At 36.4% G+C, this 23,177-nt stretch overlaps 5 protein-coding genes across 6 annotated transcripts; 3 read left to right on the top strand and 2 right to left on the bottom strand.

The window, feature by feature from the left end:
- Positions 1–325: 325 nt before the first annotated feature.
- On the top strand, positions 326–4,078 carry LOC111807436 (26S proteasome regulatory subunit 7). The gene is made up of 10 exons (XM_023693169.1): positions 326–499; positions 1,111–1,192; positions 1,299–1,390; positions 1,450–1,527; positions 1,739–1,800; positions 2,193–2,337; positions 2,465–2,683; positions 2,786–2,967; positions 3,174–3,349; positions 3,656–4,078. Exons 1-10 carry the CDS (start codon positions 413–415, stop codon positions 3,811–3,813), a joined length of 1,281 nt encoding a protein of 426 aa, XP_023548937.1. The 5' UTR covers positions 326–412; the 3' UTR covers positions 3,814–4,078.
- Positions 4,079–5,071: 993 nt separating this feature from the next.
- Positions 5,072–7,825, bottom strand: LOC111806647 (shikimate O-hydroxycinnamoyltransferase-like). The gene is made up of 2 exons (XM_023692026.1): positions 7,287–7,825; positions 5,072–6,223 (listed from the first exon to the last, which is right to left on the bottom strand). The coding sequence occupies exons 1-2, from the start codon at positions 7,692–7,694 to the stop codon at positions 5,339–5,341; spliced, it is 1,293 nt and encodes a 430-aa protein (XP_023547794.1). The 5' UTR covers positions 7,695–7,825; the 3' UTR covers positions 5,072–5,338.
- A 1,637-nt stretch (positions 7,826–9,462) lies between these two features.
- On the top strand, positions 9,463–14,933 carry LOC111806649 (probable protein phosphatase 2C 60). Its single transcript, XM_023692027.1, has 11 exons — positions 9,463–9,577; positions 10,395–10,519; positions 11,255–11,318; positions 11,479–11,587; positions 11,958–12,111; positions 12,375–12,500; positions 13,332–13,455; positions 13,613–13,689; positions 13,971–14,023; positions 14,284–14,338; positions 14,458–14,933. The coding sequence occupies exons 2-11, from the start codon at positions 10,403–10,405 to the stop codon at positions 14,671–14,673; spliced, it is 1,095 nt and encodes a 364-aa protein (XP_023547795.1). The 5' UTR covers positions 9,463–9,577; positions 10,395–10,402; the 3' UTR covers positions 14,674–14,933.
- Positions 14,934–15,942: 1,009 nt separating this feature from the next.
- LOC111806650 lies at positions 15,943–17,569 on the bottom strand. The gene is made up of 2 exons (XM_023692028.1): positions 17,308–17,569; positions 15,943–16,243 (listed from the first exon to the last, which is right to left on the bottom strand). Exons 1-2 carry the CDS (start codon positions 17,465–17,467, stop codon positions 16,152–16,154), a joined length of 252 nt encoding a protein of 83 aa, XP_023547796.1. The 5' UTR covers positions 17,468–17,569; the 3' UTR covers positions 15,943–16,151.
- Positions 17,570–18,347: 778 nt separating this feature from the next.
- LOC111806646 (pentatricopeptide repeat-containing protein At1g80880, mitochondrial) lies at positions 18,348–22,301 on the top strand. Of its 2 annotated transcripts, none has more exons than XM_023692024.1 (3): positions 18,348–19,025; positions 19,951–21,019; positions 21,794–22,301. In XM_023692024.1, exons 1-2 carry the CDS (start codon positions 18,457–18,459, stop codon positions 21,017–21,019), a joined length of 1,638 nt encoding a protein of 545 aa, XP_023547792.1. In that variant the 5' UTR covers positions 18,348–18,456; the 3' UTR covers positions 21,794–22,301. The 2 variants fall into 2 exon arrangements, with proteins under 2 accessions (XP_023547792.1, XP_023547793.1); XM_023692025.1 differs by lacking the exon at positions 21,794–22,301 and adding an exon at positions 21,505–21,530.
- The last annotated feature ends 876 nt before the right edge of the window (positions 22,302–23,177 follow it).

The following is a 23,177-nucleotide window of genomic DNA, read 5'->3' as shown; positions in this document are numbered from 1 at the left end:
CATAAATATATCAGAACATATAATTAATAGACATCTTTCACTAATATATTTAATATATTTTTTTGATGATAGACACCTGTAACGGTCACACATGCTGAAATATGTTATATTTTCATCTTTTTAAACATTATTTATTTGAATTGAGCTTTAAAAAAAAAATTGTCATATTTATAATATTTTTATCCAGAAATAATAAATGTGTCTAATTGGGCCGGCCCAATTGAGAAGCCCAATTGAGAAGCCCAATGAATTGACCAACCCATGGATTCTCATCCAAATGGACTCTATATAAGATGTCCAACTCTTCGCAATGGTTCAATTCGAGCTACTTTCTTTATTAGTTGTCTTCGTCCGCAAGAAAATCACACCGGAGTTGCAGAATCGTACTTCGGAGTTCCAAGTTGGAAGTTTCATGGCGCCGGACCCTGAGGATGAGATCAAGGACGAGAAGAATCCTCGCCCCCTCGACGAGGACGATATTGCTCTTCTCAAGACCTATGTATGATAATCTATTGGAGTTTCTTTCTTTTATGCTTTATAAACCCTAAATTCGTGCCTATTTTACTTTCTGTTTCCTCATTTCTTCCTCATTTGTATGTTCTACTCTCCACATCGGATTAGATCCAGCGATTTCAGCAGAATCTCGTTGCTTATGATGTGTGCTCTAAGCTAATTAAGTGTTTTGTATGAACCATTCGAATAGTTTTGATAATTTATCAACCCCGTTTTTACTTTCGGTGTTCCTTAACCTGCGGGAATTTTGAATTCAAGCAAGTTAAGTTTTAAGAGAGGATTTCCTCATTTCATCTGGTCCCTGAGTTGAAATGTCCGGGTAATGTGTGAATTCAGAGGAGCTGCCTCCTGCAGATAAGACGATAGTTTATGCACGAATGAGCATAGCAGCTAAATGTTCGGGGTTGTTTTTCCATACAATTAGGGTCTTCTGAATCTCGAGTTTTTTTTATTCAAGAAACTATGTCTGATGGGTCTTGCGACAAGGCGCATTTTTTAGAAAGTGGAATGTGAGATTCTTAGTTATCAGTTTTTTTCTATCTTGACGTGCAGTTTCAGTGTATTCTCAGTTTTGCTCACCATTATCCTCTTTTGCAGGGTTTGGGACCTTATTCAACCTATATCAAGAAGGTCGAGAAAGAAATCAAGGATATGGCAAAGAAGGTCAATGATTTGTGTGGTACGTGTTACTTCTAGTAATAGAAACCAGCACGTATACGTTGCTATATGTACGTGAATAATCAGTTTATCAGTTTGACTAAATATCTGCATGGATTGCATCACAGGCATTAAGGAGTCTGACACCGGTTTAGCAGCTCCTAGCCAGTGGGATCTTGTATCTGATAAGCAAATGATGCAGGAAGAGCAGCCTCTTCAGGTGCGATTTCAATTAGGTTCGGATGTACCTTTTTNTGCAGCAAATATTTTCTTAATCAGGTGGCCAGATGCACAAAGATCATCAATCCAAATTCTGAAGATGCCAAATATGTTATTAATGTTAAGCAAATTGCCAAGGTTAGCTATCAGTTGCATAGTATGACGCACTCCAAGTTAGTCAAGGCATTGGTTTAAAGGGGGGTTGGGGAGGATAGGGAAATAGAGGGACTTGCTTATTTATGGTCTTAATTTATGATCATGTTTTTTTTTTTCATTTATAGTTTATTATCTAGAATTACTCATCAAGCCTGCAGTGGTTCTTTAACTTCTTTTATATTTTATCATGTAGTTTGTTGTTGGACTCGGTGACAAAGTTTCTCCAACAGACATAGAAGAAGGCATGCGTGTAGGGTACGTTTTGGATGTTCTCTACAAATTATTCTTGTCTTTTATTGGTTTAATCTGGCATTGTTCTGCTCTTCACTATGCTGTCCATCATTTTAATAGTTATAAACTTCAATTACCTATGATCAAAAGTTTAGGAAGATATGTACCTCAAGACAGTAGCTTATTTATCTTATATGCATGGTTATTATGTGCTACGTTTATGATGATGGATTTAGCCATTTAGGAATCATAAGCATTCGTCACAGTTATATGTCATTACTGTTTAGGGATGGCAGATTATGAAATGCATTTGCTTGTTTGAAAAATTCTCTTTGGCTTTTGGTTGTCTTCTCTCGTTTTTGTACATGCAATTATGGTGTTGGCCTAAAATTGTTGCCATTTATTCTGCCCTTCAGTGTTGATAGAAATAAATATCAGATTCAAATTCCTTTGCCTCCCAAAATTGATCCAAGTGTGACCATGATGACGGTAGAAGAAAAACCGGATGTGACCTACAACGATGTTGGTGGATGTAAGGAGCAGATAGAGAAAATGCGAGAGGTGTGTAGAAAAAATTTATTTGTATTGCATTTGCCTTTGACTAATTTAAATATTTTACCGATTATTATATTTCTTAGAAACTCAAGTTTTTTACTGCTGTGTTATTTTGTATTCGAAAATGTTGTAGGTTGTTGAGTTACCTATGCTTCATCCTGAGAAGTTTGTAAAGCTAGGAATTGATCCTCCAAAAGGAGTTCTTTGTTATGGTCCCCCTGGAACAGGCAAAACACTTCTAGCACGAGCTGTAGCTAACAGAACAGATGCCTGCTTTATTCGTGTTATTGGAAGTGAACTTGTTCAAAAATATGTTGGTGAGGGGGCTCGTATGGTCAGAGAACTATTCCAGGTTGGCTATTACTTTATATTTAGTAGTTTTTCCTAGTTCATGTTATAAATGAATGGTGTTCATACTTTTGCATTCTCACTTATATATTGTTGTGCGCTCTAGATGGCACGTTCCAAAAAGGCTTGCATAGTGTTTTTTGATGAAGTTGATGCCATAGGAGGTGCTCGATTTGATGATGGTGTTGGTGGCGACAATGAGGTCCAACGTACAATGCTTGAAATTGTGAATCAACTAGATGGCTTTGATGCACGTGGAAACATCAAGGTTCTGATGGCAACAAATAGGTAAGTCATTTGATTAGTGGCAGCTGGTCATTTGACAGTAAAGTCTTTCACGTGTATCAAACTCACTACAGGGGTTGTGTCTATATGTCTCGTTTACTAAACGCTTTGGTTCTAATTGCAAAATAAATGCTGAAAGTCCTGAGTCCTAGTTTTGAAATTATTGACATGCTTTGAACTAACATTAACTAATTTTCATCTCCCTTCAGGCCTGATACACTTGATCCAGCTCTATTACGACCTGGAAGGCTTGATCGTAAGGTCGAGTTTGGGCTTCCTGATTTGGAAAGTAGGACACAGATCTTTAAAATCCATACAAGGACCATGAATTGTGAGAGGGACATTCGGTTTGAACTCTTGGCTAGGCTTTGCCCGAATTCTACAGGTTAACACTTACAGCATTACCTTTTTCATATATGCTTTTCTGGAATCTTAAGGACTATTTCAGATAAAAGATGGTGTCTGAAGTACTAGAACTCATTTGTCATTCTTCATTTATCAATCATTTCATTGTCGGGTGCTTTTAATAGTTCAAATAACTGTATCCCATGTAATTTTCCAAACACAATAATCTTAGGTGTACGTATCTTTACCTCTATTTTTTTTCATATGATTTCCAGCATACTCATGTAGGCTACAGGAGTGAAATGAACATTTTTATTTTTTCTAAACACTATCTCTGTTCTTACAGGGGCCGACATCAGGAGTGTCTGCACAGAAGCTGGAATGTACGCCATCCGAGCTCGAAGGAAGACGGTGACAGAGAAGGACTTCCTTGACGCGGTGAACAAAGTGATCAAGGGGTATCAAAAGTTCAGTGCAACCCCCAAGTATATGGTCTACAATTGAGGATGAAGTTTCCCCTCTTCCTTTCCAAAAAGAAAACATAGGGAGGTGTACTATCAATCATTCATATACAACTTATTAGACTGCAGTGTCTATTTTCTCCCGTCCCACATCATGTTGCTGAACCTTTGTTCCTTTGTTTGCATAATTGTGTTTTCGGGATATATCATCCATTTATTGGGCTAAACCAGAGCAACTGGGCTTTATTGTTGAAGGCCTCTATTCATCGGCAACAACAACATTTCAAGGTTGCTGATTTTTAGGTAACTGTTGTCTCTGTCCAAATTCCACTAATTTCTTGGTACTCTCCAATTTCTCTACCAAATCAGGACATAGTGGGTCATCTACCAAATCAGGAGTTCAGGACAATATTGTTCAAGGGAAAACAAAACAATAATCTATCTGTGTTTTTTTTTTTTTTTTTTTTTTTTTTTTTTTTTNAAATTAATAAAAATATTTATAAACTTTATATTTTGTATTAAAAATATTTAACTTTTTTAAAATTTAATAATACTCTTAAAACTTTCCAAAAAAATTAAAAAAATACATAACTATAGATAAAAATTTCATCAACTTTTGAGTTAAAAAAAAGTAGGATTCTTTTTTTCTTTTTCTTTTTTATTTTATTTTTATTTTTATAAATGAAGTGGGTATTTTTTATTAATTTAGTGTTTTGTACAAAATATATTTAAGCTATTGTCATTAATTTTTGACAGATAATTTTGAAACTCCCAAGCACAAACAGACAAAATTAGTTCAGCACTTCCGTACCTTACCAAATTTATTAATGGATAGGCATTTGGCGTCACAGGGGATAGAATCCTCCAAAAAATGGGTTTTTGTTTGTTTTATTATTATTATTATTATTGTTATAGTTTGTATTTAATTGCTTGCTTTTTTACTTTGGTCAATATATTTTTATGGATAAACATTTTACGTCACAAACTGCTTGAATTCTCCAATAATTTAAGATTTCGTTTAATGGTTAATGAAAAATTAATTGGACTAATGAAATAAGATTTTTCGTATTTTTTGAAACCAATAAAAAAGGAAGCCTTGTATACAAGTTTAGACCTTACAATAATTGTAAATTAAGTAACATAATAAAATATTAAAACGTTGTTTACGAAAGATATAGAAAAATTAAAATTATCGATTTAAATTGACATCTCTTACTTTATTATAAAAACTCGGTCTCCCACCCCAAAATAAGTCTTTAACTTAAATTTAAATAAATCTTAAATATTGAATAAAGCAAGAATTAAAGTTAGAAATTTAAACTGAAATTTGACGGAATTATTGATTTTGAGACCCCATCCACAGTATATTACCACTAAATTGGAAGGTCTTTACAGTAAAACTACACATGTGTAAAGTAACGGCGTCAATTAACGTAGAACTGAAAAAGGCCCAAAAGAACAGAAAAAAAAAAAAAAAAAAAAACNAAAACACCATCCGGCAAACTTCCTCTGCTTTGCCGGAAAAAAAAACCCACCGGTGTCCTGTTACACTCCGCCAGCCAACCTCCTTAAAGATCAAAGAACAGCTTCTCAAACACCTTCATATGTGGAGTCTGCAGCGAAATCGCCACTGACAAGCTGCCATCGTCGGACGCACTCGGGATTATAAACGACAATCCCTCGTACGCGATTCCGCCGGGGCCCATAAAAATAGGCCGGCCCCACCCAAAATCGGCGTCGTGAATAGGCAGCCGAACCCAGCTTGTGATTCCCAAATTGGGGCAACGGAAAGTATGAGCACCACGGACCAACGCCGATAAGTCCGGCTGCATTTCGAGATAGTCCAAAGCCGATCTCAAATAATCATTGTCCATCCGAACCAAGGCATCGTGGATCTTGCCGGCGGCGAACCACGTCGGGTTCGACATCAGTTCGCCGGCGACGGCGAGCGGCGTAGTTGTGAAGATAACATTGCCGAAGTAGCCGTTGGGAAGCGGCGGGCGCAACCGGGCACGGCCGTCGGTGGCAATGTAGAGCTTAGTCTCCTGATCCTCGGGAAGGTCACGCGCCTTGCACGTGCAGCGCCAGACGTGGCCGGAAAGCATCTCATATGAACTGTAGTTGATAGTATTGCCGTTTTCTTTGGATTTGGCTTTGAGTAGATTCAGCTGCTCGCGGGTGAATTTGAATACAGAGACGGTGGTTCCTTCCGAGTTGGGCTGGACCGGAGTTTTCATGGGCGGGGCCGGTTCGTATTCGACGTGACGAAATGCCGGTTGAGGTGGGTCCCGCGCTCTGAGTAGAGTCCGGTCGATGAAGGGCTGAAGCTTAAGGTCGAGGCCACGCGACATGTCGGACCAGGTATTCACGAAGTGGAGACCGGCGAAGCCGTCCGCTAAATGGTGCTGCATTCCAACGCCCAGTGAAACGCCGCCGCATTTGAAGTGTGTCACCTGAACCCAACAAAATCGGAACCAATTCAAAAACAATTATTTTATTTTCTAAATAAATTCCTCCATTAAATAAATAAATATATATTTACAAAATTAAAAATTAAAGATTATTTAAAATTTTAATTAGAACAAATGTGACGGTGAAATCAAATAATTAATATCATATTGAAGTGGGTGGACAACTGGAAAAAAATTGGATTGAGCAAGTTTGGTTTGGTTGGTTTGACCAATATTTATCCTCCTATGGTTAAAATGAAAAATAATTTTTAAAATTTCCTAAAAAATATTTACCTAACTTTTATTATCTAATATTTGAACGGGGTTGTTGTGGGATTTTCTTTTAGTAGCACCACTACCCTATTCAATAAATCGTACAACTTTACTTTTAATTTTATTTTAATTTGTGGACTCACGCTTTTTATAAACAATGAGAAAAAAATACATATTAATTATTACTAAAATATATTCATTCTATATCATGAGATAATCAAAGAGAACAAATACTAAAAAATTTCATTACCAAATACTCATCGCTAGTTGATGAGTTCAATACAATCAAGTTACAAATTCTTTAAACAAGATCAAATTATTTATTCCCAAATCATTTGCTAGCTTGTACATATGCAAGTGTATAGAAACTTACTTTAAAAAAGAAAAGTCAACAAAAAATTCCCTGGACGGCCAGAAGAATCTCCACAATCATTAGGAAGACCCCGTCTTTTTTAATTCCATTTTAGAGTAATATAATTGTTTTTTCCTTTTGTTTTGGATTCTAAACTTTAAAATTTGTGTATAAAAAATTTGAATCTCAAAAGCTATGGATTAGACCTAATGGATTTAACTATGATTTTTATTATTGTTGAAAAATATAGATATATTTGGAAAAAGTTAAATGGGGAAAAATAAAAAAGGAATGGTAATGATTATTAGGAAAGCCAACTACAGACTACAATTTCGTCTCAACAATTTCAGTTAATTCTAGCCAAAATAATTAATAAAATTCCTAAATGAAATTTGTTAAAAAAAGAAAGAAATTAGAGACGAGGCGCGGATTTCATTGTACCTGTAACACCAGCAAAGGATACGATTCGATTCCGCCAGAGTAATCGACGGCTGGAATAAGTTGCCGAAGCTGTAACGTCGGGGCGAAATCACCGAAATCGTCGATAACCGCCGTGGTTTCGGCCTCGACAAGAAGCACACCTTCAGCATTACAGTAGATCTCGATACGACCGTCTTCATCGCGTCTCAACCGTCCGGCCATTGGATAAAACGGCACCAGCGCTTTGCTTAGGCCTTCCTTGAGAACCTGACCGTCGAAGAAATTGGAGGCGCCGGTCGGGCGGTAGAAGTAGACGCTCGGCGTGTGTATACTCGGTATCACCAGATCGACGTTCGAGTTCCAGAGAGTCCTGCGCGGCGTCTCCTCCGCCGGAGTCACCATCGTCGAATCCTTCACCGTGATAATCATCTTGATCGGTCAATCGACGATGAAAAATCGAGAGTTTCAAACAATCGGAACGAAAAATTGGGGACGGAGCGAGGGGAAGAGTGTTAATTACAGTATACTAGGGAGAATGAATCGCCCTGAGATGGTTCCGAAAGAAGTAACCGTATAAATAAGAAAACGGGAAACGGGAGTCTCGGTGATCCACCTACCACAATCGCTAATATGTCCGTTTGATCGACCGACACGTGTCCTTCCTCTCGTAAGCGGTTTTTCAGTGGAGAGAAATATACAGGCGGGAGTTGGTAAGACAGCGACCTAACACCGCACCCACTTCAAAACGGTGCGTTTACGAAACTTTTTTTTTAATTATTATTATTATTTTAATTTTTTAATTAATATTTTTTAGAATGTTGGGTTTGAATGAGTGGAGTAAGTTTATAGTAATAGAGGGTGGGGCCCACAATGAACAGACAGGAGATCGACGTGGGTGCATTGCGTTTGCGTTTACAATTTGGATGGTAATGGATCTCGGGTCGGGTCGGGTCGGTCTACCAAACAATATTGGCTTTAAATAGAAAGATACTAACTTTGTTCTTGAAAAAAAAAAAAAAAAAAAAAACANTATTAGTTGTATTTTATTTAATTTTAAGGTAAATATTTATCATTATTATTACATTAATGACATATATGAGCATGCATTTTCCGTTTTAAAATTAATTACCTAACCCAATTTTAGAATTTCATAATAAAATTTAAAGTCTTCTTATTTACAAATATAATAATAGAAAAAACATTAAATTAAATTACTTTTTTAACCTTTTTTAAATGTCAAATTAAATTGAATTTTGCATTTTATTTTTTTTATATAATAAGCTAATTATAAATTGTATATGGATGATTGAGTCGTATAAATACATTTAACAAAAAAATTAAAAATTTAAAAGCTCAACTTGTAGGAAATTATAATTTTCGATTTCTTAATTTCCTTGATAATATATCCTAACCATTCATTAAAATTTTATTATTCTACTCCATCGATTATATATATGTATATGTATGTATGTAATCGTGTACGAAAAGAATAATTCAATTAATTAAAATATCAATAAATATACAAACACGTGATTCTCACAAATAAATAATTTAGATTATAGTTAGATAATTATTTGGTAATTTAGTTTTGAAAACTAAGTTGATAAACGCTATTTTTTCATTAGTTTATTTATTTTGTCAACTAACTATTAGAGATGGTTTCAAAAACAAAAAGTATAGAATTGGATAATAATCCAAATATTTATTCAAAAATTCTTTATAAATAAATAAATCACGAGAAAACAAATATAATTAATAATCAGTTAGAGTCGTAAATGTGAATATAATATATGAACCTATATTTTTAACAACATTTCAGTAAATGTCTATTTTAGTTAGGGACCATCTGAACAGAAAGAAGATTTTCGGTTTAAACAGAAAATAAAATAAGGGGTCGGACTATATTATTCGTCTCCTTTCTACCAATTTAATGTAAATATATTTTCAATACATATTAAAAAGATATTATATATATATATATATATATATATATATTTATTTATTGCTGTAGTNACCATTTATGGGCCTTATATGGGCCGAACTTTGAAGGTATCTGGGCCGTCCAGCCCATAATATGTAACTTCAAATGAGTGCACGTGTAGGACACGTGCCCCACCTGCTTCTTTTGAAGTCGAAAATGATCGTAAACTTTTTGCATCTCTTGATTGAATTTATTTTTATCATCATTACCATAAATAATAAAAACCAACTGAAGGATCTAAAATTTTTGAACAAAAAGTAAAAAGCACACTAAAAAGATAGATCTCTCTTCCTATCCCTCCGCTGAAACCAGTGTTCGAAGCGATTGGCGGGTGAGTTGTACCTTCAATTTTTGTTTTCTTTCGTTTCTTATCGTTTGTTTGTGTTTGTATTGTCTTGTTTTGTTTTCTATATCAGTTTGAATTTGTGTATGGAGATATTTCTTTTCGATTCCGCCGATCTTTGTTTATTTGGAATTTATTGTGGTTTAAATGATCCGTTTGCTTGCCAAGAATTCTTCAGTTGTTGTTAGTTTGATTTTGATTAATTTCGAATGGGAGTTACCGAAGCAAGCCTGCGTTGCGGGTTTCAGTTGAGTATGGATGTCTGTTGTATTTGATTTTATTTGAATCTTGTGCTTGCTCGGAACCTAAGAAGATAGTTTGGAAGATGGAGGGAGGGTGGTTATGAGAAATGAACATTTCGATGTGTTTAACTCGGGAGGGAGGGGTTTCATATTGCTATTATTAATCTTTGACAGTTAGACTGTTCCTTTGTTGATTTCGTGTGCGTAGTTTGTTTCTTGGTGGATTATCTTTGCTGGTTACTTTTAAGAACCACTTCACTGATAGTAATATATACTGTTATGCGTTATTAAGTTGAATAGCTTTGATGATTTCACGAATCAACATCCGTACATGCGAAAGATTAATGTATTTACTGATTATTTTATCCCAACCAATGCACACTACATATCTTTTGGAATGAGAGTTACTGGAACGTTAACATAATGAAGGGGGCTCGAAGGGCAAAATTGTTGCAGCATCACTTTTTTCCCCTCCCCCCTTGAAATGGTGTAAAAGTCTGCTTCCAAATGATTTTTCTGTGAGGGTGACCTTTTGGTGATTCATGGATTTTATCTAATTCCAGCTTGGAAAATGGGGATATATCTCAGCTCCCCCAAAACAGAAAAGGCCTCAGACGATGGTGAGAATGAAAGTCTTCGGTATGGGGTATCCTCTATGCAAGGGTGGCGTGCAACCATGGAAGATGCTGTGAGTTTTCTGTCTATTGTTTCTGCTCCCTTTGATGGTAAAATTGTCATGTTGCTGTAATCAGTTATTCATCATGCTCTCTGTTGCTTTATGTGACCCATGTAAATTGATAATACATAGGACAAACCAACTTTGGACTATATTATCTCGAGGAAGTTGCAATGTATGCATGTTGAATACTTCTGTTTAAGGAGGTACCCCCAATATTAATTGGAAGATTGCTTTTCAGATTATCTTTTGGTAGTGGTACCATATGTGCTGTCACCTGTGTTGTTTAAGCACACCTTTTAGTGTCCCGGAACTGAGAGTTTGCATCAGAATATCTACAGGACAACGAAAATTTGTAACTTTAGTTTTATATTTAACGCTGCGTGACATTGGGTGCTCGTCTATAAGTATTATACTTTTCATAACGTCCAATCTTTTGAAAGGCTTCTGTCTTATGCATTGCTGGACAGTGACTGCATTTTTGTTTTTTTGTAAACCTACAACCTACTCAAACTCACTTGTATCCCTGTGACCCGTAGAGATGGATGGTTCATCTCAAACTGAGATTGTTGTTAAGTTTGGGACTGGAACTATCTTTTGAAGTCTCTGAAATTGAGATGCATTCTTCACGTTCTAAAGGAAGTCTCTGAAATTGATATGCATTCTTCACGTTCTAAAAGGAGTAATCTTTGAGATCTATTATGTTGTGTTGCATATGGATCCAGTCTCACCCTACCTAAGTTTCAGCATGCAGCCTGTCTAGATTTGGACACATCAACATCTTTCTTTGGTGTTTACGATGGCCATGGAGGTTAGCATCTGTTCTTTGAGCAGCATCTCTCTCTCTCTCTCTCTCTCTCTCTTTCCTATTTTACCAGTAATTATTTGTTACCTGATTGAAATGTACTTGCATTTCTGTGATGTTTTTTTTTTAAAAAAAATTTCCCTCATCAAAGTCTATTGAAATGCAGGCAAAGCAGTTTCAAAGTTCTGTGCCAAGTATCTCCATCAACAGGTGCTCAAGCACGAATCATACATTGCTGGGGATTTAGGAACTTCAGTACAGAAGGCCTTTCTTAGGTTATTAATCCACTGGCTTTATTTTAGTCTACATGTTATCCTTAGTGGTTATCTCATTGTCCTGGATTAAGCAGTTGGGAAGTTTCTTATTTTGTTGATGGTGATGAAATAAATAGTGCTTCATGATTATTTGGGTTTTCTACTGATGAACTGTCTAAAGTTGTATAGTTGTGAATTTCATTTGATGCACTAGGTATTTTTTATCATTTGTTTACAAAGATTAATTAACTAAAAATGAAGGGGGTGTAGTCTCTAAATCAGGATATGATGTGGTCCTTGCTTCATCTCTTCCACCTTTGATGGTTGAAATGCTGTTTGTGTCAAGACTGCAAGGTCAACCTTCTTATTATGTCACTCTGAATTGGTGCAGAATGGATGAGATGATGTGTGGACAAAGAGGATGGAGAGAATTAGCTATTTTAGGAGACAAAATGGACAAGATTTCTGGTATGATAGAAGGATTTATATGGTCGCCCAAGAGTGGTGAAGCTAACAATCAAGTGGATGATTGGCCTCCGGAGGAGGTATTTTTATGCACAATTCCCAGTTGCTATGGTGGATTTACTTTCCTTTTCTGTTTTGAGGTGGACATGCGTTTGGAGAAGAGGTAGTTCCCCTCTTTCTTCTGTGTCCAGTTCGATGCCATTTGCAGTTCACTAACTGTATTTCTTTGCATCGGTTTGTAGTAACCTGTGTTAGTTTTGGGTTAAGTTTTGTTATGAAACAATTGTACATTTATGTTTGGGCATGGATTCAATTAAAGTGAGGAGGTGATGTTGCTAACTAGGGACCTCACTCTGACTTTCATGGACCAAATGCTGGAAGCACAGCTTGTGTTGCAATCATACGAAATAACCAACTTGTGGTGGCCAATGCTGGGGATTCTCGCTGTGTCATTTCCAGAAAGGGCCAGGTATTTGCATCAAAAAGACATTTCTCAATTACTTTACATGATCTTAACAGCAGCATATATCTTCATGATCAGAGGTGTGAATAACCAATTGGATGTGTTGAGAAGTGATTAGAATTATGAATTTATAATCAATTAGATGTTTTGAGATGTGATTAGAAGTGAAGATGATAACTTATTAGATGTGTAATGATATAATCGCTAGCCGATGCTCATGGTTGGTTGCATAATATATTTTTCAATTATTTTTATTCTCATTTCTCTTGCCCAAACTGTCTCTTTTTAATTTATATGAATGGTGGGATTTGTTAGATCAATATCCGGTTAAACTTCTATGTCAGTTTGGTCAAATTGCGTTGTATAAGGAGAGAGAGGATAATAGAGATAGGCAGGCAATTGGTCGTATAATATATTTTTCAATTATTTTTATTCTCATTTCTTTTGCCCCAACATATCTCATTTTAATTCATATGAATGGTGGATTTATTAGATCAATATTCGGTTAAACCTCTATGTCAGTTTTGGTCAAATTACGTTGTATAAGGAGAGGATAATAGAGACACGCAGGCAACTGGATGTGTTAAATGGAGTGATGATGAACTGACAATTTTTGTAGTACTGTTTCCTAACCAGATTTCTCCCAACATTTCTCACTTGAAATACTGTTAATCTCTCTCTGATTGTGAAAAAGCATAAATAGATACGGATGTAACAACTCTGACAGATATGATTATTTTGAATGTCATGAAAAGCACTGAAAGTTGGGGAGATTAATTTGAATAATCGAGATATTTTCATGTGTGTCTAGTGCTCCATCTAACTTCTTCTTCACAGGCATATAACCTATCTAAAGATCACAAGCCTGATCTTGAGGCTGAGAAGGACAGGATTTTGAAAGCCGGTGGATTCATCCGAGTTGGTCGTGTCAATGGAAGTCTCAACTTGGCACGGGCTATAGGTACATCCTCTCTAATTCATAGTTTTAAATTTGGAATATAAATTGGGGAGGGCACGGGCTATAGGTACATACTTTCTAAGTCTTAATTCTACATGTGGAGTATAAATTGAGAATTTCCTTCCGTGACTATAATTGATTGGGAAACCTGTTTTTACAGGTGACATGGAGTTTAAGCAGAATGAAACTATGCCTGCAGAAAAGCAGATTGTAACTGCCAATCCAGATGTAACAACTGTACGTATTCGTGGTTTCAATATTTCAGCCAGGGTGTTATATGCTTATATGTATTTATTTTTTTTTAATTTCTTTTGATGCAGCGAGTTTTCTAGTTCAAGGGGGGCTCAAATAAAAGTTTTCCTTATTTTTAAAGTTTAATTGACACCTTCTAAGCGAACTAGATGTCCATCATTAAAACTTTGTTGAAGTTTGATTATAATGGTTCTGGAACGGTATCATCATTTTCCTTTTAATCCCTCTCATGTTCTCACGATCTCATTTGTTTTTCTCGTTATTAGGTTGAGCTTTGTGAGGATGACGAATTTCTTGTCATTGCCTGCGATGGCATCTGGTAAGTTTCAGATTTTGTGCTTTAAGGGGAAAAATAATCTCTCTAAAATCCGAATCATTGAGGCATTTAAATTATATATATAGTGCACAGGCACGTATCCAGTCGCGATCTTCAGTAATAGTTATGCTTTGGATTAAAAAATTTCCCACTTGTACGTGTACCATTATAAGCAAGAAAAACCAGCATTGTAGTTCTGAGGCTTTCTAAATTGATACATAAAACCTATAATATGGTAAATGACCATCTCTTTCTCTGCATAGGGATTGTATGTCCAGCCAACAACTGGTTGATTACATTGGAGATCAACTTAAAACGGTAAGTTCGTGTTAAGACACTTGTCAGATACATTAGTCGAGGTTGTCCATGTAAGCATATATTGAGAAACGAAGGAGGTCGAGTTGGCTTATGCTGATTTCAATTTGTGTCCAATGCAGGAAAGTAAACTCTCAGTCATTTGTGAGAGAGTATTTGACAGATGCTTGGCACCCTCAGTTGGTGGTGAAGGATGTGACAACATGACTATGATCTTGGTTCAATTTAAGAAGCCCATCCACAACCCAAATGCCGCTTCTACTTCTGCTGCGGAGCTGCCTTCAACGTCCAATCAACCGGTGTCTAATCCGAACGAAGGCCCTTCTAAAACTGAATAGATGACACACAATTTTAAAATTGACGAAGCTCACCATTCAGTAAGTTAAATTTTCTCATTGGTCGATAACTTGTTCAAGAGCGATCTTATTTTGTAAAGTAAATTTCTCTTTGTGAATGCCTTTTCTCTTTTGCCTCAGTACTGCGAACTTTCTTCCCTGAGGATAGCTTTATATGACTTGCATTTTTCTTCCACGTTGTGCTTGATCTATTAGACATTTTTGAAAAATTTATGGATCAACTATTAGACATGTTTGAAAAATTTATGGATCAAATAGATACAGATCTTAAAAATTTATAGTACATTCAATGATTACAATCATCATATTATATGAGGTTGTTCAGTAAAATTAGGTTGTTCCAATGTTATTTGTTATTTAATGTCCTAAGGATAACAATCATCATATCATATGAGGTTGTTCAGTAAAATTAGGTCGTTCCAATGTTATTTGTTATTTAATGTCCTAAGGATAATCGCATGCAACAAAATTAGAGTGAATACTACGTAAACATTAAGAAGACAGCAATAGAATTTGGAAACAGATCGAGGATGTAACCTATGGCTCCATTAGGTTTTAACTGACTTTTCCCAACCTTGGATTCTAATAGAATTTGAACCCTTTGTTTATTTGTTCATGAAACTTTATTCTCTCTTTTTTTAAAAAAAAGAAAAATTCCAAGGTATTGAATACTGTATATGAATTGAAACCCATCTTCGATCCTGCCCTGCTTCACTTATATACGTATATATACTTTCAATAAATAAATATTTTTCAAGGTATTGAATACTATATTATACTATTGAAATTTGAATTAAAAAAAATGATGTTCAACGTTATATTATATGTTATATTATATATTTCTTATAAGATTATATTAGAAAATGAAAATTATTCATTAATAAATTCTTTGAAAAAAATTTTAAAAATGGGAAACAACCCGTCGGGATCCTGGTCCTTGTGGAGGATTTTTGCCCGGATCCCAAAAAACTAATTGAAGAATTTCATGAGAATGAAAAATGAAATAGGAACGGGGACGAGAAAGACTTACGAACAAAAATAATAATAAATCTGTGAAAATGCATGGAAGAAATGGCCTAGAAGAGGAACAAGTGCAAATCTTGATTCTGAATTACAAATATTGAGATGCTGGAAAGAAGTATTTCATGCATAAGTGAGTAATTCTCTGAATTTCGTCACCATTGACTCTCAATATAAGAACCATTTCAACACTAAAAGTAGAATATAAAGAGACAAGTAAAGGGGGCTAAATAGTACAAAAGGGAACAAAAGTTCGTTCTTTATTTCAAAACCACAAGTGTTCCTTGTTGAGTTTTAACTTATCTTCATTTAGTGTCAGCAGATGGAGGAAAAAAATGCAAGATATAGGAGATACTACAAAAACTTTAAGCCAACCAAGTGCCCCAAAGAACATCCTCTCTATCAGAAGAAACCCAAAAAAAAAAAAACAAAAAAAAAAATCATTTAGCTGATGATGAACCTGAAGAGAGTCTCTGACTTCGTGCTTTATCAGCTCTTTCCATGTAATCTTGATGAGACTGATGCTTTGACCCTGCAAACAATTAAGTGGTGATGATGAGTCATGTCGATTTTAAATAAAGCCTCAAATAGATTTATGTAGCAGTGTGTTTGGGGGCTTTTATCTATTTACGTAGCGGCTGCCTATCGTAGAATCATCGATAACCTAGCTTTACTATCATGTGTGTAAAGATTGATTGTAGGCATACTCTACCCTTTCCCGAGAGCCATCGTCATGTTAGCAATTAGCATAGGTTTGTTTGCTCCTAAACCTTTGACTCTATTCCCTGACCTGATTTCACAAAGTAAAGCAGCTTAGGCTTGCTTGCCTTTCGGTAAGGGAATAGTCCAACTTTCGATCCTATTTGACTTCTGGGGGAAATTAGAGTGGGGCAAAAGTCTCATAAGATTTTTTTGTAAGTTCAACAACTCGTGGGATGGAAGATTCGAATCTCTGGCCTCTTAGATCGAATATATACACCAGCAGTTTAATCGACACTACTTACTCGCCTATGATCTTATAAGGAAGAATAGCTTCAGTTTAGCTACAACCAAATCGACCATGAAAACAATCTAAAAGTAAGCCGACAAACAAAACTTTATAAAGACATTTTCATCAATATGTTACTCTAGAGCACTTCCCATACAGCCCCAAGGCATCACTTTTGATTTCTCTTGGAACATTTCTGAAGTTCAAAAAATCAGTATTGTCAAATCCTCTACAGAATCACCCCAACAGCAAAACGTACAATTTCTAAACATATCGTATCGAAGCTGCCCAGATTCTGAAACCCTAAATTACACAACGAAAAAGTGAACACCCGGACGCCCACAATTGCAATCCAAAGATTGCTGAATTCCCTGTTCGGTTTTCAAGCAAAACTAAGAAGTAATTTTTAAACAGAACTCCATCCAAGAATCGAAATCTTCTTAGTGCACAGCACACGTCAATATTTAAACGTATCCCTTCTTCAAATCCCGGGCAAAAAAAAAAAAAACCAAATCTGCTTTTCCACATCAATTCCTCTCAGCAGAAACAAACGATCATCAGAGATAAGAGTAACAGAAACAAAATTTGGTAAAGGAAAGAACAAAAACCTCGATTCATAAGGGCCCAAGGGATGCCGAAGATGATGCCAATGACGACGATGCCAGCGGCGACGTGCTTCTTCTCACCGCTGTATAAATAGTGCTCCATGCGCGATCTGAAACCACCTCCTCCGCCGATCGAACCGCCGCTCTTGGCCTCGCCGCTCATTTTGTCCGCCGATTGTCTCTCAAAATGGTGTGTTCTTCCAGTTTTACTCAATGCTCGGTGAACCCTTTGGGGGCGTTTGGTTACGGTGTTTTTGTTGTCCCGTCTTTGGACTAAATTGACTCTTTCTACATTCCATGTGTACGCCTAATTATAAAATACTTTATAATATTTTTTTAATTCGTATTTAATAGGCATGTTTTTATTTTATTTTTAAATCACGTTTATTATTTATAAAATAAAATTTTGTATCCAATAAAAATTCAGGTTGGTAGGATGGATGACCGGAGCAATTCAAATAAAGTTTATAACCCAATCCAACTTAACCTTCTATTTACAGGTTGGGTTATTGAATTATTTTTTTAAATTATTTAAAAATAATCTTAATGTTACCATTAATAACGAAAATTTCATAAAACTTAAATATCAATTATTCATCGAGACAACACATCATTCACATAAAATATATATTTTTTATTTTCTAAGAGTATGGTAAGGTTGAGTTGATTTGTAATCCTGTTTTTTAGGTTAGTTGGGTTGACTCGATAAAGAAATGTCAACCCGTAAATTGATCCAAATGTTCGATTTTCCAATAATTCAACCTAATCCAAACGGAAAAATATCTAACTCGATTAGTCAGGGTATCGAGCTATATGACAAAATTGAAAAAAAATTATTATTATTTATTATTATTTTGTAATTTTCAAGCTTGAATCTTAAAAAAAAAAAAAATTCTTAAAAGTAAAAACAAATAAAAGAGATCTAATTTTTTTTAAAAGATTAAAAAAAAAAAAAAAAACAAATAAATGGCCTCGTGGTTCAATATTTGTTCACTATTATAAACGAGTCTGTCACATACAGTAACTTGGCGGTTCCGTGGCGCCCGGTACCTTCACTTTCTCCCATATAAAAGGGTCTCGTAGTTCAAATTGTAGCCCAAATTCCACCGCCCAGCCGAGCCCTCTGTATCTCACAGTCGCGTACATGAATTCATGGCATGTCTTTCTTCTATTGCAAGAGGGCTCTCCAGAAACTCTCCATTGCCATTTCGTCAACTCCTTCAGCTCATCAATTTCCAAATTCCCGATTCGCCCTTTCAGGCATTTCATCAAACACTTCACCTGCCTTCTCAGTCCGCTCGTCAATTCTCAGCACTTCCATTCTGTTCTCAAAAAGTTGCCCACCCATTTCACTTTGACACAGTAAGATTCCAAAACCATCGCCCAAACGATGCGCGAAGTGCCCAATTCGTCGAATTGCTTAAACGGGCTGCCCGTTTGCCCTCGGAAGTGGAGGCTATTGCTGCGTTGGGCGAGTTTGATGTCCAGGCAGATCCGAATTTGGTGTACTCCGCAATTTGGGTGTTGAGGGATGATTGGAAATCGTCATTTCTAGCCTTCAAATGGGGTGAGAAGTGGGGATCTATTGACGAAGAAATTTGTAATTTGATGATATGGGTGTTGGGCAATCATAAGAAATTCAGTACTGCTTGGTGTTTGATTAGAGAATTTCATGGATCCTTGTTGAATTCGAGGCAAGCGATGCTTGTCATGATTGATAGGTAAAATTTATTTTCGCATATCTCCATTTACTCTGACATTTCTTTTTGCATTCTGTCATGCCATTTGTAATGACTAGCGAAAACGTTTTTGCATTTTGATTTTACTCGATAAGTTAAGACATAGTCTAAGTAACGTGGAAACCATGTAAGAGTCCAAAACCTAGTTACCGATATTGTCTTCTTTGTGCTTTGCTTTTGGGCGTCACTCAAAGTTTTTAAAACTCATTTGCTAGGGAGAGGTTTCCACACCCTTAGGAGTGTTTCGTTTCCCTCTCCAACCGATGTGGGATCTCATAATCCGCCTTATCTCTATAAGGCGATCTCACAATCCACCCCTCTTTAGGGCCTAGCGTTCTCGCTGGTACACTGCCCGGTGTCCACCCCTTTGGTCTTAACATCCTCGTTGGCACACCGTCTGGTGTCTAGCTTTGATACCATTTGTAACAGTCCAAGCCCACCGTTAGCAGATATTGTCCTCTTTGGGATTCCCTTTTCGGGCTCTCCCTCAAGGTTTTTAAAACGCATCTGCTAGGGAGAGGTTTTCACACCCTTATAAATAATGTTTCGTTCTCCTCTTCAACTGATGTGGAGTCTAACAATTCACCCCCGAGGATCTCACAAATCAAGTTTGTGAACGAAAATGGCCTGCTTCAACAAGCTTATATGTAAATGAGTCTTTGTCTATGTATGTGCGTGTGAGGTTTTCCATGAGCAAGAAGCTTTTGGTTGAAACTGGAGTAGCATTTCATTTTTAATTTGTGTATTCTATTAGATTGAAGGATGGCCAACATATATCTGTGAGATACAGAAAAGGCTTTTTTTGATGCATTCTGTTAATTCGTTTCTTAATGGCTTGAAGGGAGATTAACATCCATAGTTACTTTTGAAAATTGCATACTGTTAACAAGGTTGTTCCTGGATTAAGGTATGCACACGCAAATGAGGCAAGTAAGGCCATTAAGACATTCCACATGATGGAGAAGTTCAGATTGACTCCGGATCAAGAGGCTTTTCATGCCCTCCTCAATTCTCTCTGTAAATATGGGAACATCGAAGAGGCTGAAGAGTTTATGCTTGTAAACAAGAAGCTTTTTCCTTTGGAAACAGAAAGCTTCAACATTATTCTCAATGGCTGGTGCAATGTATCTGTTGATGTGTTTGAAGCGAAGAGAATTTGGAGAGAAATGTCTAAATGTTGTATTTTGCCGGATTCAACTTCTTACACCCTCATGATTTCCTGTTTTTCGAGGACCGGGAACCTTTTCGACTCGCTTAGACTCTATGATGAGATGAAGAAAAGGGATTGGATTCCAAGCCTTGAAGTCTATAATTCTTTAGCTTATGTGTTGACCCGGGAGAATTGTTTCAGTGAAGCTCTCAAAATCCTTGAGAAAATAAAAGAAGTAGGCTTACAGCCCGACTGCACGACATACAACTCGCTTATACGTCCTCTGTGTGAGGTCGGAAAGCTGGATGAAGCAAAAGATGTACTGACCAAGATGACTGACGACAATATCAGCCCGACGATCGAAACCTACCATTCTTTTATTCAAGGAGCAGATTCTGAAACGAGCTTTGAACTTCTTAAGCAGATGAGACAAAATGGTTTAGGTCCTACAGAGGCTACCTTTGTTATAATGTTTAACAAGTCATTTGAACTTGAACAACCGGATTATGCGTTGAAAGCGTGGGCAGAAATGAAGCGGTACGAGATATCACCTAACTCCGAACATTACGCAGTCTTGGTACAAGGCTTAGCAACATATGGTCTGTTAAAACAGGCCAGAGAATTATATGACCAAATGACATCACATGGATATATCTTACATCCAAAGATTAAAATGCTCGTGAAGGAACCCGAGTTACGTAGCATCGAAGAAGCAACGCAGCAAGTGAGACATAACAAGAAGGGCAAGTTTTTTCATAGAAAAGGGAGCATGATGAGATGGAAATCACATAAACAACAATCTCGAGACGACGCATCGTTTGAGTAGGTAACTTATCTATATATATGCTACTTGAATAGATTTCAATTGAATCATGTTCTTTATTCTGCTAGTATTGTATACGAGATGAGCTGTTTTTCTACTTGGTTCTGGTGTGAGTGGAAGGATTTACTACAATCTTAACCTTATAGCAGAAACCATCTGGCTTTTATGGAGTTTGGTATTAGAAGCATTGGGGTTTGAACTTTTCTCAATCCTTCCAGTCAGCTCCTTTTAAGCCACAAGTTTATGTTCTTGCAAAACAAACAGGGTGGTTCATGGGTGCATTCACTTTAGGATTATATTGCTGGTCTTTGATTAGATCTTGTTGGGATGTGAACGTAGTTCCACATCGGTTAGAAATATACACGATCCCAAGGACAACATCATATTAGGATGAATCGTTGCCCCCAACAAATGAAATTCTCATCTCTTTCATTGAATGGAGGATGACTTTGAAATCTTTTAGTCACCTTATTTATATTTACCCATAGGAGGAGAAACCCGAAAGAGAAAGTCCAAAGAGGACAATATTTGCTTGCGGTGGGCTTGGGCAGTTACAAATGATATCAGAGCTAGACACCGGCCGATGTGCCAACGAGGAGGCCGAGCCCCAAAGGGGGGTGGATTGGGGTCCCACATCGATTAATGGTTCTACATTTAGGTAGATTCTGAAGATTCTGGATATATAGTTAGTGTTGCTTTTGATTTTAACAGCTTTTTGATGGTTCATAGTCGAAACTTTTGACTGTCCGTCTTGTCTGAATCCTTGGTCTGGTAAAGGAATAAGAATTCATTGTGAAAGCTACTGAAAAAGCATTCATTCCTTCCCATTGGCGCAAAGCTCGAAGAGAACACACGCATGGGCTAGTAACAAGAACAATACGACACCGTTTTCTTTTTTCTCATTTGAAGGCATAGGCAGGCTGTTTGGTGGTTGGATGACGAGAAAGGTTAATTCCCGGTAGCCCTTTATGTAGCTTCCTTTGTTGGAATTGGCCATTACAAAAGGTCCTAAACTCACTTGAAGGACTACCTTTTCAAGCATGGATAATGTTTCAAGGAAAGAGAATTTAGAGAATATTTTGAGTTCCTATAAATTAAAGTTAAAAAGCTTTTGTTTTTCCTTGGATTGTATGGATGGAAAAACCTTCTATTTCCGTCAAATGACCCGGCCTCCCCGGACTCTTCCACCGTCCAGGCTACCTTTCCTGTCTATGCTATGTTCCTCGGCGCAAGCTAACCACGCTTCGCGCCTGCGATGTTTTCGTATTTTGTTTCCTAGTTTTCATATTTTTGTCTATTTGGTCTAACGACCTTTTAATGTTTATGTCTGTTTTGCCTCTGAATCTTAAATTGGTTTAATAGATTTCTAAAAGTTTCAATTTTGTATCTAATTCATCTTTGAACTATTTAGTGTTCTTTAGAACTCATGACATATCATACTAAATCAATATGTCAGAGATCTGTTTAACACCCTTAAACCTCAGGAACTTATTTGACACTAAGTGCTGCATTTTAGACACGAACTTAGAAGCTCATGAACAGAATTATATGAGTTTCAAGACTTTTTCTTTGTGAGAAAAAAAAAAAAAAAAGGAAAGAAAAGAAAAGGAGTTAAAGAAAGATGTTATGGGAGTTATAGGGTGATAAAGTGGTTGGCAAAGGTTGAAGTATATACATAAGCTCATCTTTACCACAAGTGGTTGCTTCTTTTGAGGATTGAAAAGGAAAGGCATTGGCCCATCTCATCCATTATGTCAAATTCAAACACAACAACCTTTTTCTTCTTTTTACCCTCACACTTTTCCATTTAACTTTATCAAAATCATATACTTTACACAGTAAATTTCATAAATGTCAACTAATTAAAATTACTCTCAAGTAAAAATATGTCTAAACTCAAAAGAATCTTCGGGTTTCGTATTAAATTATTATTATTGTCTTTATCATCTTTGTTTAACTTTCTTTTCATTGTCAACAAATTTGAATGATTATTATTGTAAATATTGTCTGCTTTGTTTAGCAAATATTGTCTGCTTTGGCCCGTTACGTATCGTTGTCAACGTCATGATTTTAAAACGTGTTTGTTAGGGAGAGGTTTTTACACCCTTATAAGGAATGCTTCATTCCCCTCTCCACCCGACGTGAGAGGTCCAGCGTCCTC

Source organism: Cucurbita pepo, chromosome LG12 (assembly GCF_002806865.2).
Source record: "Cucurbita pepo subsp. pepo cultivar mu-cu-16 chromosome LG12, ASM280686v2, whole genome shotgun sequence".
NCBI classification, from domain to species: Eukaryota; Viridiplantae; Streptophyta; class Magnoliopsida; order Cucurbitales; family Cucurbitaceae; genus Cucurbita; species Cucurbita pepo.
This window is presented reverse-complemented; position numbering and strand designations above follow the sequence as displayed.

What these genes read in the sequence shown, in the direction of transcription:
- LOC111806647 (XM_023692026.1), bottom strand. Translation starts at nt 7,694, where the DNA reads ATGATTATCACGGTGAAGGATTCGACGATGGTGACTCCGGCGGAGGAG. An exon ending in ATCCTTTGCTGGTGTTACAG is followed by an intron (nt 6,224 to 7,286) that starts GTACAATGAAAT and finishes TGTTGGGTTCAG; the next exon opens with GTGACACACTTCAAATGCGG.
- LOC111806649 (XM_023692027.1), top strand. Translation starts at nt 10,403, where the DNA reads ATGGGGATATATCTCAGCTCCCCCAAAACAGAAAAGGCCTCAGACGAT. An exon ending in TGTTTACGATGGCCATGGAG is followed by an intron (nt 11,319 to 11,478) that starts GTTAGCATCTGT and finishes ATTGAAATGCAG; the next exon opens with GCAAAGCAGTTTCAAAGTTC. An exon ending in TTGGAGATCAACTTAAAACG is followed by an intron (nt 14,339 to 14,457) that starts GTAAGTTCGTGT and finishes TGTCCAATGCAG; the next exon opens with GAAAGTAAACTCTCAGTCAT.
- LOC111806646 (XM_023692024.1), top strand. Translation starts at nt 18,457, where the DNA reads ATGGCATGTCTTTCTTCTATTGCAAGAGGGCTCTCCAGAAACTCTCCA. An exon ending in ATGCTTGTCATGATTGATAG is followed by an intron (nt 19,026 to 19,950) that starts GTAAAATTTATT and finishes TCCTGGATTAAG; the next exon opens with GTATGCACACGCAAATGAGG.
- LOC111807436 (XM_023693169.1), top strand. Translation starts at nt 413, where the DNA reads ATGGCGCCGGACCCTGAGGATGAGATCAAGGACGAGAAGAATCCTCGC. An exon ending in AGGAAGAGCAGCCTCTTCAG is followed by an intron (nt 1,391 to 1,449) that starts GTGCGATTTCAA and finishes TTTCTTAATCAG; the next exon opens with GTGGCCAGATGCACAAAGAT. An exon ending in AGATAGAGAAAATGCGAGAG is followed by an intron (nt 2,338 to 2,464) that starts GTGTGTAGAAAA and finishes AAAATGTTGTAG; the next exon opens with GTTGTTGAGTTACCTATGCT.
- LOC111806650 (XM_023692028.1), bottom strand. Translation starts at nt 17,467, where the DNA reads ATGAGCGGCGAGGCCAAGAGCGGCGGTTCGATCGGCGGAGGAGGTGGT. An exon ending in TTGGGCCCTTATGAATCGAG is followed by an intron (nt 16,244 to 17,307) that starts GTTTTTGTTCTT and finishes AATTGTTTGCAG; the next exon opens with GGTCAAAGCATCAGTCTCAT.